A 15999-nucleotide genomic window follows, 5' to 3' on the forward strand; every position below is an offset into this window, starting at 1 on the left:
TTTACATATGATGTAGATTCTACTTCATTTAGGCTATTCATTAATTTGCGGGATTTCTCTATATGCGTGCTTCCTCCTGCTACCGCCTGAAGGGCCTCCTCCAACACTAAAAATAGTAGCTTGACACCTGTGATATGGTATATATATATATATATATATACACACACACACACACACACACACACACAGTAGTGCAGACCTCTAGTCCAGTCACACGCAAGACTGCACGTCAGTATACAAGCCCCTCAGTAGCTGACTGGAAAGGCCAGGAAACTGAAGTAGCCTCAAATGCAGCATGGTGAGTCCAGCAAAAAGAAATAAAGTGGAGACTTAACCTTCGGGACAGCTTGAGAGATTTCTGTATGATGTCAGCGCTATCAGAATTTCAGTGTGAAACACCAAATATTTCAGTTTTATTCTCCAAATTTGCCTAGACGGGCACCACAGAGGAGCTGTTTTCACACCAGACAAACAGAAGAGTTCTACACACTAGTGCAGCTGATGAATGAGCAAAACTAAGTTCAATTTTGTTTTTTTCCACTCAAGTTGTATTGTGTCAGATAAATGTAATTTTATTTATTTATTTTCTGTCTGAATGTTTTTTAGTTTAAATCAGTCTTTAAAAAAAAACAGTATTTCTACACTAATACTGAACATCTGCTTTATGAGGTTTTGGATAAGATTTTGATGTGCAAGTACACCAAGGCCTTGCATGTTTTAAAACTAAATCATATAGAACCATATCACAGGTGTCAATCTCCTAATGTGCAGTTCTTTTGCTGATGTTGCTTCCAGAGGCAATTTGGAACTCTTTAGTGAGTGATTCAACAAAGGATAGGCACTGTGTACTTCAGCACTCTGTGGCTCCACCATGTGAGTTTGTGTGGTCTATCACTTCATGGCTTGTTGTTGCTCCTAAACACTTCCATTTCACAGTAATAGCACTCACAGTTAACAGGGGCAGATCTAGCAGGAGAGAAATTTCACAAACTGACTTGTGAAAGAGGTGGCATCCTTTGACAGAGCCATGTTTAATGTCACTGAGCTCATCAGTACAACTCATTCTACTGCTAGTGCTTATCTATTGAGACTGCAAGGCTATGTGCTTAATTTTATCCACCTATTAGCAATGAATGTGACTGAAACACCTAAACTCAATAATTAGGAGGGGTGTCCCAATACTTTTGTCTATATAGTGTATCTAGATCTCAATGTCATTTGGTCTTGTTTTGGTCTCAAGGTAATTGAGACCAGCCTAGTGCCATGTTTGAGGATCTAATTGATCCTTTCCATGATGGCTTAACTGGGTATTATTTGTTTCTTAATGTTCACTGGTTCCAAAATTCAAACATCCCCTAAAGGGGAAAATAATAATGATTTTAATACTTTTATTAATAATAAAAGGGGATGTATTATTTGGTTTATATTGGCTTTAGGTGGTTTCAGAAAATGTGTTGTCTCCAGCTGAACACACTGATGTGTCTAGTCTAGACAGAATGTGTTGTTTTTCTTAACACATCTGTTTTTTTACAGTGTATAGCTGTTACGTTCCCCTCAGATGTAGTTTGGGGTAGAAAGGAAATAATATGGCATGTGATGGGAGACGGAAGGGAAGGACACAAGGACACAGTAATTTGTCAATTTTTTTTTCTTTACTTTGCTTCCCACTTGCAAAAAAGTGTATGATACAAGAATAATATTTACAATGTAAGAGCAAAAACCATGATACAATAAACTGAGCTGAGAATGAGTACAGAGTTAAAAGAAAAGAGTTGACTAACCACTGGTTACGCAAAAACATTGACTAGTAGAACCCAACTGAAGGTGGACGGAGGACGGTGCCAAAGGAATGAAATAAATGAACCAAAGTCTAATCGGCCCAGCCAGGTCTACTCCTCACCAAAATACAGCGGGTTGCACTCGCCCCTTACCTGATGTGTCTAAACAATCAAATAACTACTGTGTATGTATAGGTGCGCCCAAATTGCCTGTCCACACATCGCACTGGGGAGAGAAAGAGAGAGAAAGGGAGAACTAGAGAGGGAGCACAGGAGAACCTGCATATTCACAGCTAAAAGTAGCACAGCTTGATACTGCCAGCACCATAAGTCACAAGCACACTAAATGCTCCCCATACACGACTGCTTTCAGGTGAGTCCTTTTATCTGCCAAGACCCGCCCCTCAACAGACAGCAGACATCCTGATTTGTGGAGAGAAGAGTGCAGCCAAGCATCAGCAATGTCCTCATTGGTCTATTGCACACCTGTACAGTGATCTGGTTGGGTGAAGAGAGAGACAGAGAGAGAGAGAGAGAGAGAGAGAGAGAGAGAGAGAGAGAGAGAGAGAGAGAAATCCAAAACAAATAGGGGGTAGAATGGAACCAGCAAGAAAGAGAGAAAGAAAAACAAAACACATATGTGCATCACAGGCACGTAACAATAGTGAATTACAATTATGATGAGTTATGATGAACTTCCAGGTTTTTTCACCCTCTCTTATTTTTATTTTTATATTTTGAACAAATCTTTTGCTGGTCTTGATCTTGTCTTGGTCTCACCACTCCTGGGCTCAGGCTTGACTCGGACTCCACCACAAAACAAAGTCTTAATCTTGTCTCAGACTCGATGTGTTCAGGGCTTGGTCTTGGATCAGACTCGCCTGTAGCGGTCTTGACTATGCAACGCCACTTGCAGGTGCCATTAGCAGTTTCAATGACTACACCACCTTCGCTATCCCCTCTGGACTTTGCTGCTTTACTGTCATGCCATACATGGAGCTCCTTCAACATTCCAGCAGCTGATGGACAAAGTCTAGCAGGGTTCAGTGGAGTACTATTTGGATGATGTAATGAGTACTACCTGGAAAGATTGCATAAAGCAATTTGCAGAAAAAGTTCTCCAAAGAACTGAAGTGGGAGTGAGGCAACCAGGAGACAGGGAACCTGGGCTCACATCTCATGAATTGAACATTGGGTAGAGGATTGGTCAGACCTCAAGTTGACAAGGTAAAGGCCATTTAAGATAGCTGAAAAAGTCCAGTCATTCTTTGGTTTGGTAAGGTGGTACAAGAGGTTTGACAGCTGAACACAAAGGTGTTACTCCTTTCCTCTTTGTTGGGCCCTAATCTTATCCTGAGAGCTATTAGTTCCAGTGGGCCTATACCTGACCCTAGATTAGTTGGCTGCTTTGTGGTGAAGGCCTGCATGGTTATGCTGTATAGCAGTATTATTATTTAAACCAAAGGACATAAGATAGTCTTTCTTCAAGCTTAATCTTTTCACAACACAATGTCTTGCTTTAAACATCAAACATGGAAAGGTATAACCTTATAAAAAAAAGTAGAATCAACTTTATTCCTTTATTAAAACAAAGAAATAAACTACACTAACCAACATTAGCTAAGGGCAGGGCTCAAGTGTTGGTGGCTGCCTGTGGGGGAAGATTAGGAGCTTTACCTCTTGTAGGATAAGATTAGGGCCTAACCAATAACGAGGGAAGGAGTAACACCTCACTACTCAATGACTTAGGCTGTCCACAGCACCAACAAAAATGCTGAGAGATCCAGCTGCTGTCTTAGCAGGCCACAACAAACAGCACCAAAGGCCAACAAAGAAATGCAATTTGAGGACTCAGACACCTGTGACCAACTAATAGGGGAAGAACTACAGGAAATGGGAAGACTACCACAATAAAAGCCTCCAAAGGAATATTACACCATCATAATAAAAGGCATCCAAATACTTCATCCTGCCACAAAGGCTACTAAGAATTACCTTTTAGTAAACAAAGGGGTAAAATGAATAAAAACCGTTCTGTTTCATACAGACTGTGACCCTATCTGGACTAAGTTAATAATGATAATCATGATGACGACTCATACAGAGTATGATGTTGTAAATACTGTTCGTAAATAGTTTTTTGGACACCTCACACATTTGTGCATGAAATAAAACAATCCTGCACTCAATGTGCTGTTCCTACCCATCATTCTGTATGACATTCATGCATGCTAAAGGTACAATACGAACACACCATTTCAATTCACAGAAAAACTATATAATTGCCGAGCTGCATATCAGTCATTTGGGAGAGGCAATAACAGGCAATAATAATGAAGATTGTTTACTTATGATCACATACTTTAGGTGTTCCATCTCAGCTTAATGAAAACAGACTGGTTTGTGTAAGCGCTAGAGAGAGGGTACACACACACACACACACACGCACACACGCACACACACAAACACACAAACGTAACCTACATACACCGCTCTGATACTTTCAATGAGTTTCCACTTCCTGTTCAGTGTGGCTTTTAATGAGGACACTCACAGTCACCCAGAGCAGCTCAGTGATAAATGTCTCAAATGGTTGTGACCCAGAAATGCAGGAAAATAATACAAAGAGAAACCCACAAAATCACAAACAGACCCTGAAGTCTTAAAGAGGCGCCATATGCAAACTTCTTCCATAGAGAACATGTAGAGAATGTATTCTGGTGTCAACAAATTGTATCTGTGTGGACACCAAAGAGAGCAGATGTAGAGATGGGCTTCTGAAAGTGTGGTGTGGTTTGTATAAGCTGGCTCTCACCTCAACTTCCTGTCCTGAGAGCAGCACATATATGGTACAATACCACGGACACAGAGTCACTGTGAGAGCTGGAGACTGTGGTGGAGACTGCACATCAGTTATAATTGGTTAAAATTATAATCAAGGCTCAAATCTGCTTCGTTTTTCCAGCATCATAACAGAAGAAAACAGAACCAGAGATGACTGAGGATATATATGCAAATTCAGGAAATACAGCAGATAACAGATCAACTGATTCGAACGAAAGCAATTGTTCATATGAAGATATCTATGTGAACGAAGACGTCCTGGAAACTAACGTGACCAGAAGCCATAAAGGAACTATGACATCAGGTACACACACCCTCATGGTTATAGCTAATGGTTTCTCTTATCATTACATTTTATGAAGGCTCTAAATCAACGTTACCATTCATTTTAAAGTGTATACAATCTTAGATATTTAGTATATATTTGTAGTTTCAGGAATGAACACTGCAGGGAGCAGATGCTACAGACTGACTGCAGTGTGTCTGGGGCTGCTGTGTGTTCTCCTTCTGGCTGCCATCACAGTGCTGTGGATTAAGTTCACTGCTGAGAGAGACCAGTTACAGACCAGTTACACCAACCTGACTGTAGAAAGAGACCAGTTACTGACCAGTTACACCGACCTGACTGTAGAAAAAAACCAGTTACTGACCAGTTACAAAGAACTGTCTGCTAACAAAGACCGCTTGGTCATGGACAGGGATGGCCTTCAGTTGAAACTTTCTTATTTAGGTAAGCAGAGATGTTTAAATCTGAAAGGATTCAATGAAAACTCAGTTTTACACTGTGATACGTCTGCTTCAGTTTGGGAAAACCATCTTCTCCCACGGAGATTTCCTCATTCCTAATAATGAAAACTCATACACTTTATAGCATTATTATTAATCCAGACAAATTGCTGAGGAACTGTTTGATGTTTAGTTATTGACCAAATCTGCATTGAAAGTATTGAGGTAACTGCGCTGGATGTTGACGTATTAAGTTTATTTGCATACCCATAAACCTTTGCTGAGCTCTGTAATGGTCTAAACTCTGTTGCATTAGTGTGAAGTAGTCTGTGTTAACATTTATCTTGTCTAATTCAACTGTCTGTGCCATTCTGTACAGTCAGTACAAAGTCAGTAAGTTTGATTGTTTATTCAGCCTGCAGTCAGACTAAATGCGTGGTAGAATCCATCACCCCCTGCTGTCCCCAGGCGGTTTAGCTTAGCCAGGGAGCTGCGTGGAGCTGCCAAACATAGATGAGGGATATCGGGCCTTATTCACCAAGTTTTTTCTTACATTTGTTCTTGAAAAAGGTCCTGAGAACAAGCATATGTCTGATTCATGACGTGTTCTTAAACCACAGAATTGTTTGTACCTTTGTGCTCTTGAGTGTGTGTAGATTCTGTTCTTACCTAGGAACAAATCCCACATAAGAAAACACTGATGAAAGTCAGAATCTTTGTAAAAACTGTTTTAAGAAAAAAATTCTTCTTAAGGATGGTTGGTGAATGAGGCCTACTGCTCTTAAGGGACAATGCTGTGGCAATGGCATAGTATCACAGTATCACATTGTGTAAGCATGCAGTGTTGATCTTTATCACTCATGTGTACTTAGTGTTTGAATTTTAAGATCATTTTCCAGAATGACATACAAAAGTGTTTACTTGGAAACGTATCTTTGATTAGTGTTTACTTACAAGCCTCCAGTTCCAGAAAACCTGTGTTAATTGGAAAACAGTACAAATGCACAATAGTTGATGTTCTACCTTATGAACTTCTTGCTTTTTTTAACCCAAATACCATGACAGACCTTGGCTTTTGAACTTTATGCTGGTAACAATCTGGATAGACCGTGTCCTTCTTTGACCCGAAGAACATGACGTCCCTATAAACATCTAAAATAGTGACTTGTTCCACTGTGCAGCAGTCCATTCAGATGAGCTTGAACCCAAACAAGCTAGCAGTGTTTTTGGTTGTTGTCATATAGCTTCCACTGTCCATTGTACAGTCTTAATTTACATTTACATCATTTAGCAGACGCTCTTATCCAGAGCGACTTACAAAAAGTGCTTTGTCTATCCAGAGAAAGAATCTTTGCTAGCTACCAATAGGTTAGAGAGAAAGACAGTTCTAAGCTTAGATACTGCTAGAATCAGAAGGTCATTGACACCTAGTGAAAAGGGACAGAGTTAAGCTAGTTGTTACAATTAAGCACTAGGTTCTACAAGACAGCCTTGTAACTAATAGAGTCTAAGATAGAGAAAGTCTCAACTCTGAGCCTACCTTAACCAGCAGAAAGACTATATTTCAATTAGAAGACAAGCACTTAACTTGTGTGTGTGGACGCAGCCTTGCTCTGTACACACAGAGTTCTCTGGATTATTTTAATCTTTTGATGATATTACGCACCATAAAGGGTTCAATACCTTCTTCTTAAGCACGTTTGGAGAATGAGGCCCATTGTTCTCAAGATGCTAGATTATATGCTGATATGTTTTTTTGTAAAGTGTTGAGCCACAACCTATTCTTGCTGTTATAGAGTGTCTGACTGTGCATATGTGTGTGTTCAATTCATAGTGAAGGCAATGCAGCAGGGTTGGGTGTTTTTCAACACCAGTCTTTACTACAATTCTACTGGAGAGAAGAGCTGGAGTGAGAGCAGACAGTTCTGCAGAGAGAGAGGAGCAGACCTGGTGATCATAAACAGCAGAGAAGAACAGGTGAGAGAGAGAGAGAGAGAGAGAGAGAGAGAGAGAGAGAGAGAGAGAGAGAGAGAGAGAGAGACTGTTCTTTACACATTATGCTCTCTCAATGGCAGGTGTTCCTCATTAACAATCTGGGCGGCAGTCGAGTTTGGATTGGTCTGACTGACATTGACATGGAGGGAGTCTGGAAATGGGTGGACGGATCAGCACTGACCACTGCGTAAGAAACAGATGAACTGGGATTTTTTTTTCACCTTCTGAAGTAACTGATTATGCAGGGTTAGGGTTAAACTGTATGAATGTGACTGAACACAGGCTGAGAGAGTTAAGCTGAGGGTTAATGAACACTGATCAGAGACTGATTCTGAATCTCTGGCTTTCAGGTTCTGGAAGGAAGGAGAACCAAATAATCATCGGAATAATGAGGACTGTGCTGATATGCAGGGTTTCCCGGACATGAAGATCTGGAACGACATGCCATGCTCTCACAAAGAAGGGTGGATCTGTGAGATGAGTTTTAAGTAATACATTCGTAACTTATTAGTAAAGGTGGAAAATGTTCAGCCACAAAACAAGCAGAACATACTGAGAATTTGAACTGTACATTCAAAGTTTCTCTAGCAGTAGCGTAACTTGGTTTTACTTCAAATGGTGTTTTATACTAAGGGGCATTTCAAACCTATCTGTTGTAAAAAAGTGTGTGTATGTATGTATAAATAACATCAATATCTGTGTCCATTCTTTAAACTTTGATGCTTAAACAAATTTGGGTCATAGACGGAAACTGAACTGGAGATTCTGTATCAAAACTTATGCATTTTGTGCCATTATTACAATAATGAAAATCAACAAAAATGTGATTATTTTGTACTAAACACTGTTTTCTGATCATAACAACAGTTTTTTGGATTCTCCTCTTCATCAGATAGCAACTCTTCATTTCTACTCAGAAGCAACTGATCCAGAAAAACACCACATAAATGTTCATAAATGTTTACCAAAAAACATTCATTAACCAATCCTTAAACAATCTGAATTCCAAAGGTTTAAGTTCAGCATAAACAAACAGTTCTTAATCATTTACAACAGTGACACAGTTCACACATCACAATGACCATCAGGACTTACCCTGTGTGTCCAGAGTGATTCTGTAGAGATTTCTGTGAGTGATCCAGTCAGTAATCCAGTTCAGCAAACCACCGTTCACATCCTGCATTTACCTCCATTTGAATCCCCATTTAAATCCAATGTATTCAGTATAGAACTTTCCCTTGTCTCTCAATCAGACCTCAGCTTGACTCAGATTCTGAGTTTAGTGCTGATAATCAGACATTTACAGCTAAATACATGTGAAAATTACTCAAAATACAGTCACACTTATCAAACTGAGGCTAAAGGTTAGCTATGTGGTGTGTACATGCTGCTGAGCTTAGAGTGCGCTGGAGGGGGTAATGCAAAAAATCCACTCCACGTTCTCTCTTTCGCTCAAAATCACTCAAACAGGCCCTAAAACACATTAACAGATAAATAACAAAAAAACAACAACAAAGTCTCTCTCACTCTCACTGTGAGACTCCATGTATTTTTCATTTCATAATGCACATAATGCGGTGGTGACAGATCTGGACTGCAGGCAGGCCAGTTTAGCACCCAGACTCTTTTAGTATGGAGCCAGGCTGCTGTAATACATGCAGAATGCAGTTTGGCATTGCTGAAATAATCAAGGCCTTCTCTGAAAAAAAGACGTCATCTGGATGGTAGCATACATATCGTTCAGCATTAATGGTGCCTTCATAGATGTGCACCATCACCCATGCCATGTGCACTAATGCTCCCCTTTGAGAGAGTTTTTAAACTGTGCACTGATAACAAGCTGAGTGGTCTTTAGCCCAGAGTGTCCATGATTTCTAAAAAGAATGTCACAATTTTGATTTGTTGGACCACAGGACACTTTTCCACCTCACCTCAGTCCATTTTACATGATCTTGGGCCCAGAGAAGGCAGCGGTGTTTCTGGATTCTGTTTATATATGATTTCTTCTTTGCGTTTTTGAGTTTTAACTTGCATATGTGGGTGCAGTGATAAACTGGGTTCACAGACAGTGGTTTCAGAAGTGTTTGAGCCCATGCAGTGATTTCCACTACGGAATCGTCTGTTTTTAATGCAGTGCCTGCAAATACTGGTTTTTGGCCTTGTCCCTTGCATACAGAGATTTCTCCAGATTCTCTGAATCTTTTAATATTATTATGTACCGTAGATGATGAAAAGTAAAAGTTCTTTGCTGTTGAGAAACGTGATTCTTCAATTGTTGCACTATTTGCTGGCGCAGTCTTTCACAGAGTGGTGAAACCCCTTCCTCATCTTTACTTCTTCCTGACAAACTCAGCATCCCCCCTGAGATGCTGTTTTGTACTCAGTCATGTTACTGACCTGTTGTTAATAACCACTGGTGTTTTTTTTTTAGCATTACCCAACTTTACCAGTCTTTTGTTGCCCCGGCAACTTTTGGAACTGGGTGTGTGGCATCAAATTCCAAATGGGCATATTTAAAAAAAAAAATAAATAAAAAAATAAACAATAAAATTTCTCAGTTTTAACATTTAATATGTTATCTTTGTACTATTTTCAATGAAATATAGGGGTTAAATGATTTGCATATCATTGCATTTTGTTTTTATATACATTTTGCACAGCATCCCAACTTTTTTGGAAATTTTAAGTATGTGTACTGTAAATCTTTTCAGAGTCCTACAGGATTTTTTAAGATGATGTTAAGATTATGTTTATTTGATTATGTAAATGAGAGTGGGCTCTCTCCCCAGACCTACTGCTAGACCAGACACTAGACACCCTTGAAACCAGAAAATGGCAGGTTTATTTTCTTCAAAAACTCAAACAAAAGATGGAGGGATGGCTTCAGGGATGAGTGAATGCCAAAATAACAACCAACATTAAAAATTATTACAAAATCTCCCTACTTTAAAACCAGGAGAAAGGGTGACAGAAAACAAATGACACTAAACTGGTTTGTGCGTGAAAGAGATAGAGAAGGCGTGGTGGTACATCCACGCATAAATATAAACACACACTTAAAACTAAAGGTTTCAGCTTCCTGTGTGGTTTTTAATCTGGACGCTCAAGAGTAAACTTCAGCATGAATAATAAGCGCCGTACTGAGAGTGTGAATGATGTTAAAGGTTGTGACCCAGAAAAGCAGAACAGCAACTCACAGATAGACCCTGAAATGGGCTTCTGAAAGTGCAGTGTGGTTTGCGTAGCTGTCTCTCACCTCAACTACCTTTCCTGAGAACAGCACATACACTATATAGATAAAGTTTTGAGACACCTGCACATCACACCTACTAGAGCTTTTAGGACATTCCATTCTAAATCCATAGGCATTAATATGGAGTTGGTCCCCCTTTGCAGCTATAACAGCTTCCACTCTTTTTGGAAGCTTTATACAAGATTTTGGAGAGTGTCTGTGTGCCTGGCTCGCCATCTCTGTTCTAGTTCATCCCAAAGGTGTTTTTCCACACCAAACTCACCCAGCCATGCCTTTATGGGCCTTGCTTTGTGCACTGGGGCTCAGTCATGCTGGAACAGAAAAGGTTCTTGCCCAAACTGTTCACACAAAAGTTATACAATTGTACAACTCTAAAAATGTCTTGTTCTGCTGAAGCATTAAGATTTTCCTTCACAGGAACTAAGGGGTCTAGGCCAACCCCTGAAAAACCACCCCATAGCATTATCCCTCCTCCACCAAACTTTACAGTTGGCACAGTGCAGTCAGGCAGATTACGTCCTCCTGGCATTCGTCAAACCTATACTCATCCACCAGACTGCCAGATAGAGAAGCGTGATTCGTCACTCCACAGAATACGTGCCATGTTCAAAGTCACTGTGTTCTTCAGTACGACCCATTCTACTAACAGACTGAAACACCTGAACTCAGTAATTAGCAGGGGTGTCTCAATACTTTTGTCCATATTGTGTATGTTTTGTAATTGTAATAGTGATTGTTGACAACTTTTAGCACATTTTTTAAAAAAGTTATGAACCTAATCAAGCAAACATCATCTACTAAACAAAAAGACCAATTAAATGTTTCACATGCATGTTTTTCTTTTAGTCAGCATTGAGGTAAACAGCTAATCCCCACTTCTTTGTCACTAAAAATGAGTGAGTATCATATTTTATACTTACTTTAAAGACACTTTACAACAGTACAGTGCAAAAGCACAAGACATTTTTTATTTACTGTAATTATTGAATTGAAAAATCCTGAAAATAAGAATAAAAAGGATTAAAGAAATCTTTTGTCACACCAGTGGACATTTTCTGTCATACCAAATGACGGGTCAGCCTTTTGTGTCAATTAATGACCATGCTATTCCTAGCTAGCCTGTCATTAGCAGTTAGCAAGGCACTTTTGCATAATTTTCCACAATTATGTAGTTTAACATAGTTTTTAATTAAAAAATTAATTTAGGGGTGGCACACCAAAGGACAACAAAACTTAACACTTCCAGTGTTCTGAAAAGGTAAATATTTGAACAATTCTGAGACAAAAACCTATGATGTGCACCTGTCGTGTGCTTCAAAGGGGGCCTCAGTAACATGACTTTGAATGGGTTCCATGAACTAAATGAATTTTTCTGTGGAATTGCCCAACTTAAAATCAGGACATGGCGTCACTCTGGACAGTGACAAAATGCATTATGTTCCTACAACTTTAGAAATATATGGATGACAAAATGTCATTTACAAAAATTGATACTTGTAAAATTACGTCAGCTGTATTCATCAAATTTTTCATGCTTTTCTTTTTAATTTATAAAAGTTAATGAACCATGCTGGAGACAAGTCACACCATAGGACAATTTTTAGACTTGGCTCATTTTTAAAAAAAAAACTAATAACAAAGCAGTTTTTATAACAACGCGATCATGTAAAACAGACATGATTAACCATGTACAGCTTTTTAAATAAATGTTTATACTATGTATATTCGCTTTTATTTTTTGTGACAGTGAAAATGCCGTGCCACATCAACAACCCATATCATCTATACTACTATATATTATAATATACCATTACATACTATTTTCTATAAATATGTATAAAAATCTCTTGCTGTTTGCGCTCATATATAGACCAAATTAAAAATTAGTTAAACCTTTCTCACAGATCCAAACTACAGGGAGATTGCAGGAATAATCAGCCCAGGTTGATAGACTACCAGATCCAGCACTTCTGTAGCCAGTTATAGCACAGTCATCATTTTGATGATTATTGGGTTCCCCCTTCCACCAGAACCTGAAACACAGAGAATCAGATCATCTTCAGTATTACACCTCGAGACCTTCTTAGAGAGAGTGAATAACCGCATCATGAACAAAGTTCACTTCAGAGATCTCTTACTCGGTGGTCAGTGCTGAGTCGTCCACCCATTTCCAGATACCTGTTGTGTAGCTGTTCGTCAGACCAATCCAAGCTTCACTGCTGCCAAATTCTTTACTGATGAACTCCTGATATGGTACAATATGGCATAATAAGGGCTGTACAATATTGGCATGAAATGCAATGTTTAATAAAGCTGTCACATATCACAATGATGTGAGAAGTGATAATGACATTTACTATTGTTCAAAATAAAAAGAAATTAAAAACTAACAGCTACTGTAAGTACAGTGCCTTTTTGTGCACTTCAAGGCTGAGAAACTCAGCATTACCTCAACAACTTTTCTTATAATGGTTACAAAAACAAATAAATATACACTAACCGGCTACTTCATTAAGTACACTTCCTTGTATCTCCATTTTTTCAGCTCCATCTACCGTTAAGGTGCACTTTGTAGTTCTACAATTACAGACTGTAGTGCATCTGTTTCTAATCTGTTCTTCAATGGTCAGGACCCCCACAGGACCACCACAGAGCAGGCATTATTTGCGTGATGGATTATTGCAGTGACACTGACGTGGTGGTGGTGTGTTAGTGTGTGTTGTGCTGGTCTGAGTGGATCAGACACAGCAGTGCTGCTGGAGTTTTTAAAGACCTCAGTGTCACTACTGGACTGAGAATAGTCCACCAACCAAAAATATCAATCCTACAGTGTCCTGTGACCACTGATGAAGGACTAGAGGATGACCAACACAAACTGTGCAGCAGCAGATGAGCTACTGTCTCTGACTTCACATCTGTAAGGTGGACCAACAAGTTAGGTGTGTCTAATAGAGTGGACAGTGTTTAAAGACCCCAGCTACTCGTACCAGCACAACACATACTAACATGACACACCATGGCCTAATGGCTAAGTTACTTGTCTCTCATGTGAGACATCAGGGTTCAAACCCAAGTGCTCATTCAGTTACTAACAGTTTGTGCTGGCAATGTAACAATGTCTCTCTGGCACTGTATGTATAAGTGATTATGACTCTTAATGGTGTTTTTATCATGAAAGATAATGTGAAGGGATGCAGGTGAGGAAAACTCACCTGTTCTTCTCTGCTGTTTATGATCAGCAGGTCTGCTCCTCTCTCTATGCAGTCCTGTCTGCTCTCAGTCCAGCTCTTCTTCTCAGTAGAGATGAAGTAAAGACTGGAGCTGAAATACTTCCATCCTTGTGCAGTGCTTTGGTCTTTTCAAAGAGAAAGTCATGCATTGTTGGTATAGTTCAGTACAGAAATAGTAATAAAATTACTTTTATACTGGTGGCAGCTCAAAGGTGTTTTACAGACAAATGATAGCTTAACAGTAATATACTTATAAAGCAATGACAGATCATATAAAAAAAAAAGATAAATACCAAATAGAGATGCAGAATTTTAATTAAATGCTAAATTAAGTAAAGGTTTAAGTTTTTTTTATTTAAAGTGCACACTGACCTTGACTGTCAAATAAAAGGTGGAACTGAGTTCCACAGTTCAGAGGTATTATAACAGTTCCTCAGGTTTTCTGTATTTTATGGAAAGTATTTGCAGAAGGCCGATATCTGCAGATCACATGTTGAAACATAAACTGACAGATATTCTGAGATATGTGGGTCCTTTAAGGTCATTTTTGAGTCTTTACTTTAACATTTGTCCTACAGTATACAAGCAGTCAGTGCAGTTTTAAATGGGGGTTATACAAGTTCTTTTGTCTTTTTTGTTAGGATTCATGCTGCTGAAGTTTGTACAAGTTGCAGAGGGTGTATTGTTTTCTTAGGATGCCCAGTAAGAAGAACATTACAGTAATCAATATTTCTCAAATGATAAAAAGCTACTTTTGTGACTGTGTTTGCATGCAGAGCAGAGCTCAGAGTCCAAGTTTACACCCACGTTTTGTACTTCAGGTTTGATATACGAAGCAAAAAAGCCTAGCTTCTCATAAAGCAGGATCAGTATTATGTTTTTTTCTTGATTTAGTTGTAGAAAGTTTTGTGAGAAATATCTGATGCTCAGCTGATCAGCCTGTCAACAGGGTCTTGATCATCAGGAGGAATGGAAATTTATACTTGTGTGTCATCAGTACAGCTATGAAAATTGAAATTGTGTTTTCATAATGACATCACCTAGAAGTAACGTGTGCAAAGAGAAAAGCAAAAGCCCTAAAACTGAACCTTGTGGAACTCCAGAACAGATGTTAAAATAAGCTGATAAATGTTTTTTTTTGTTTAAGCCTTCTTTTTGTCTTTTAAGTAGTTTTGGGGCAATTTATTCTTTTTTAGCTCTCTTTTTCTTCTTTCTGTTGTTTCGGGGCAATTTCTCTTTTTTCAGTCCTCTTTTCTTTTTTTTGTCTAAATAGCCACCTGAGCTAAGTACCGTACCAGTCACCCCTCTACAAAGGTGTGACAAAGGGCTGCTGTTTGCCACGCCTTAAGTAGAGGAGTCCACAAGTGTGCCAGGTTGGGCCTAAATCAGCCCGAGGGAGTTCCCTGAACTGGTGGCGCCTTACCGCCGTCGCCCTCTGCTGGGTGGCCGGCAACACGGGCTGGACCCTTACATTTAAAACATTCTAAAACCAGGTCTAAGAGGCCTACTCAGTTTTCAAGATGTGAATTACAATCTTGTGATCAGTGGTGTTGAATGCAGCACAAAGATCTAATAAAAGCAAAGCAGAAAGACTCTTAGGTCATTCAAAACATGGATCAATGCTATCTTAGTACTGTGATTAAGAAAACAACCTGATTGAAATTTCTCATACAATTAGTTTGATATTAAATGTGGATTTAATTGTTTGAAAACAAGTTTTTCTAAAACTACATAAAAAGGAATGTTTGAATATAATTATGATTGTGTCTAAATATAATTAATTATGAAAGGATCCATGCTACTTTTTTAATAGACGCTTCACCAAGGCTAGTTTAAAAGCATCTAAAAAAGCACCTGTTGACAGAGAGCAGTAGTTAACACAATCAAATACAATCTTAAGGTGTGAAGTAGGAACAGGGACAAGATCACATGGAAGAACCTTTTGTAACCATTGTAAACTCATGACAGTTGGTAACAGAGAAAGATGTCATTACTGATATAGGTCAGTGATCAGGAAGGTTATAGGAGCTACACTCTTTCCTATTAAGGTTATTCCTCAAAAAAAACTGACCAATACATTATTCAGTCTAAACCATACTGTTTTACTGCTAATAAAAAGATATACTTTTACTAAAGCTCCTATGGCTACTATTATGAAGTGAGTCAGTGATAG

At 38.9% G+C, this 15999-nt stretch overlaps 1 protein-coding gene across 1 annotated transcript; it reads left to right on the top strand.

Moving 5' to 3' along the window:
* Nucleotides 1–5254: 5254 nt before the first annotated feature.
* On the top strand, nucleotides 5255–8062 carry LOC118816945 (CD209 antigen-like). Its single transcript, XM_036583540.1, has 4 exons — nucleotides 5255–5352; nucleotides 7183–7325; nucleotides 7424–7530; nucleotides 7694–8062. The coding sequence occupies exons 1-4, from the start codon at nucleotides 5313–5315 to the stop codon at nucleotides 7833–7835; spliced, it is 432 nt and encodes a 143-aa protein (XP_036439433.1). The 5' UTR covers nucleotides 5255–5312; the 3' UTR covers nucleotides 7836–8062.
* Nucleotides 8063–15999: the final 7937 nt, after the last annotated feature.

The sequence above is a fragment of the Colossoma macropomum genome, unplaced genomic scaffold (assembly GCF_904425465.1).
Source record: "Colossoma macropomum unplaced genomic scaffold, Colossoma_macropomum, whole genome shotgun sequence".
In the NCBI taxonomy this organism is placed as follows: Eukaryota; Metazoa; Chordata; class Actinopteri; order Characiformes; family Serrasalmidae; genus Colossoma; species Colossoma macropomum.

Coding starts and splice junctions, on each gene's coding strand:
- LOC118816945 (XM_036583540.1), top strand. CDS start 5,313: ATGGACAGGGATGGCCTTCAGTTGAAACTTTCTTATTTAG. Junction 5,353..7,182: donor GTTGAAACTTTCTTATTTAG/GTAAGCAGAGAT, acceptor TTCAATTCATAG/TGAAGGCAATGCAGCAGGGT. Junction 7,531..7,693: donor GGATCAGCACTGACCACTGC/GTAAGAAACAGA, acceptor TCTGGCTTTCAG/GTTCTGGAAGGAAGGAGAAC.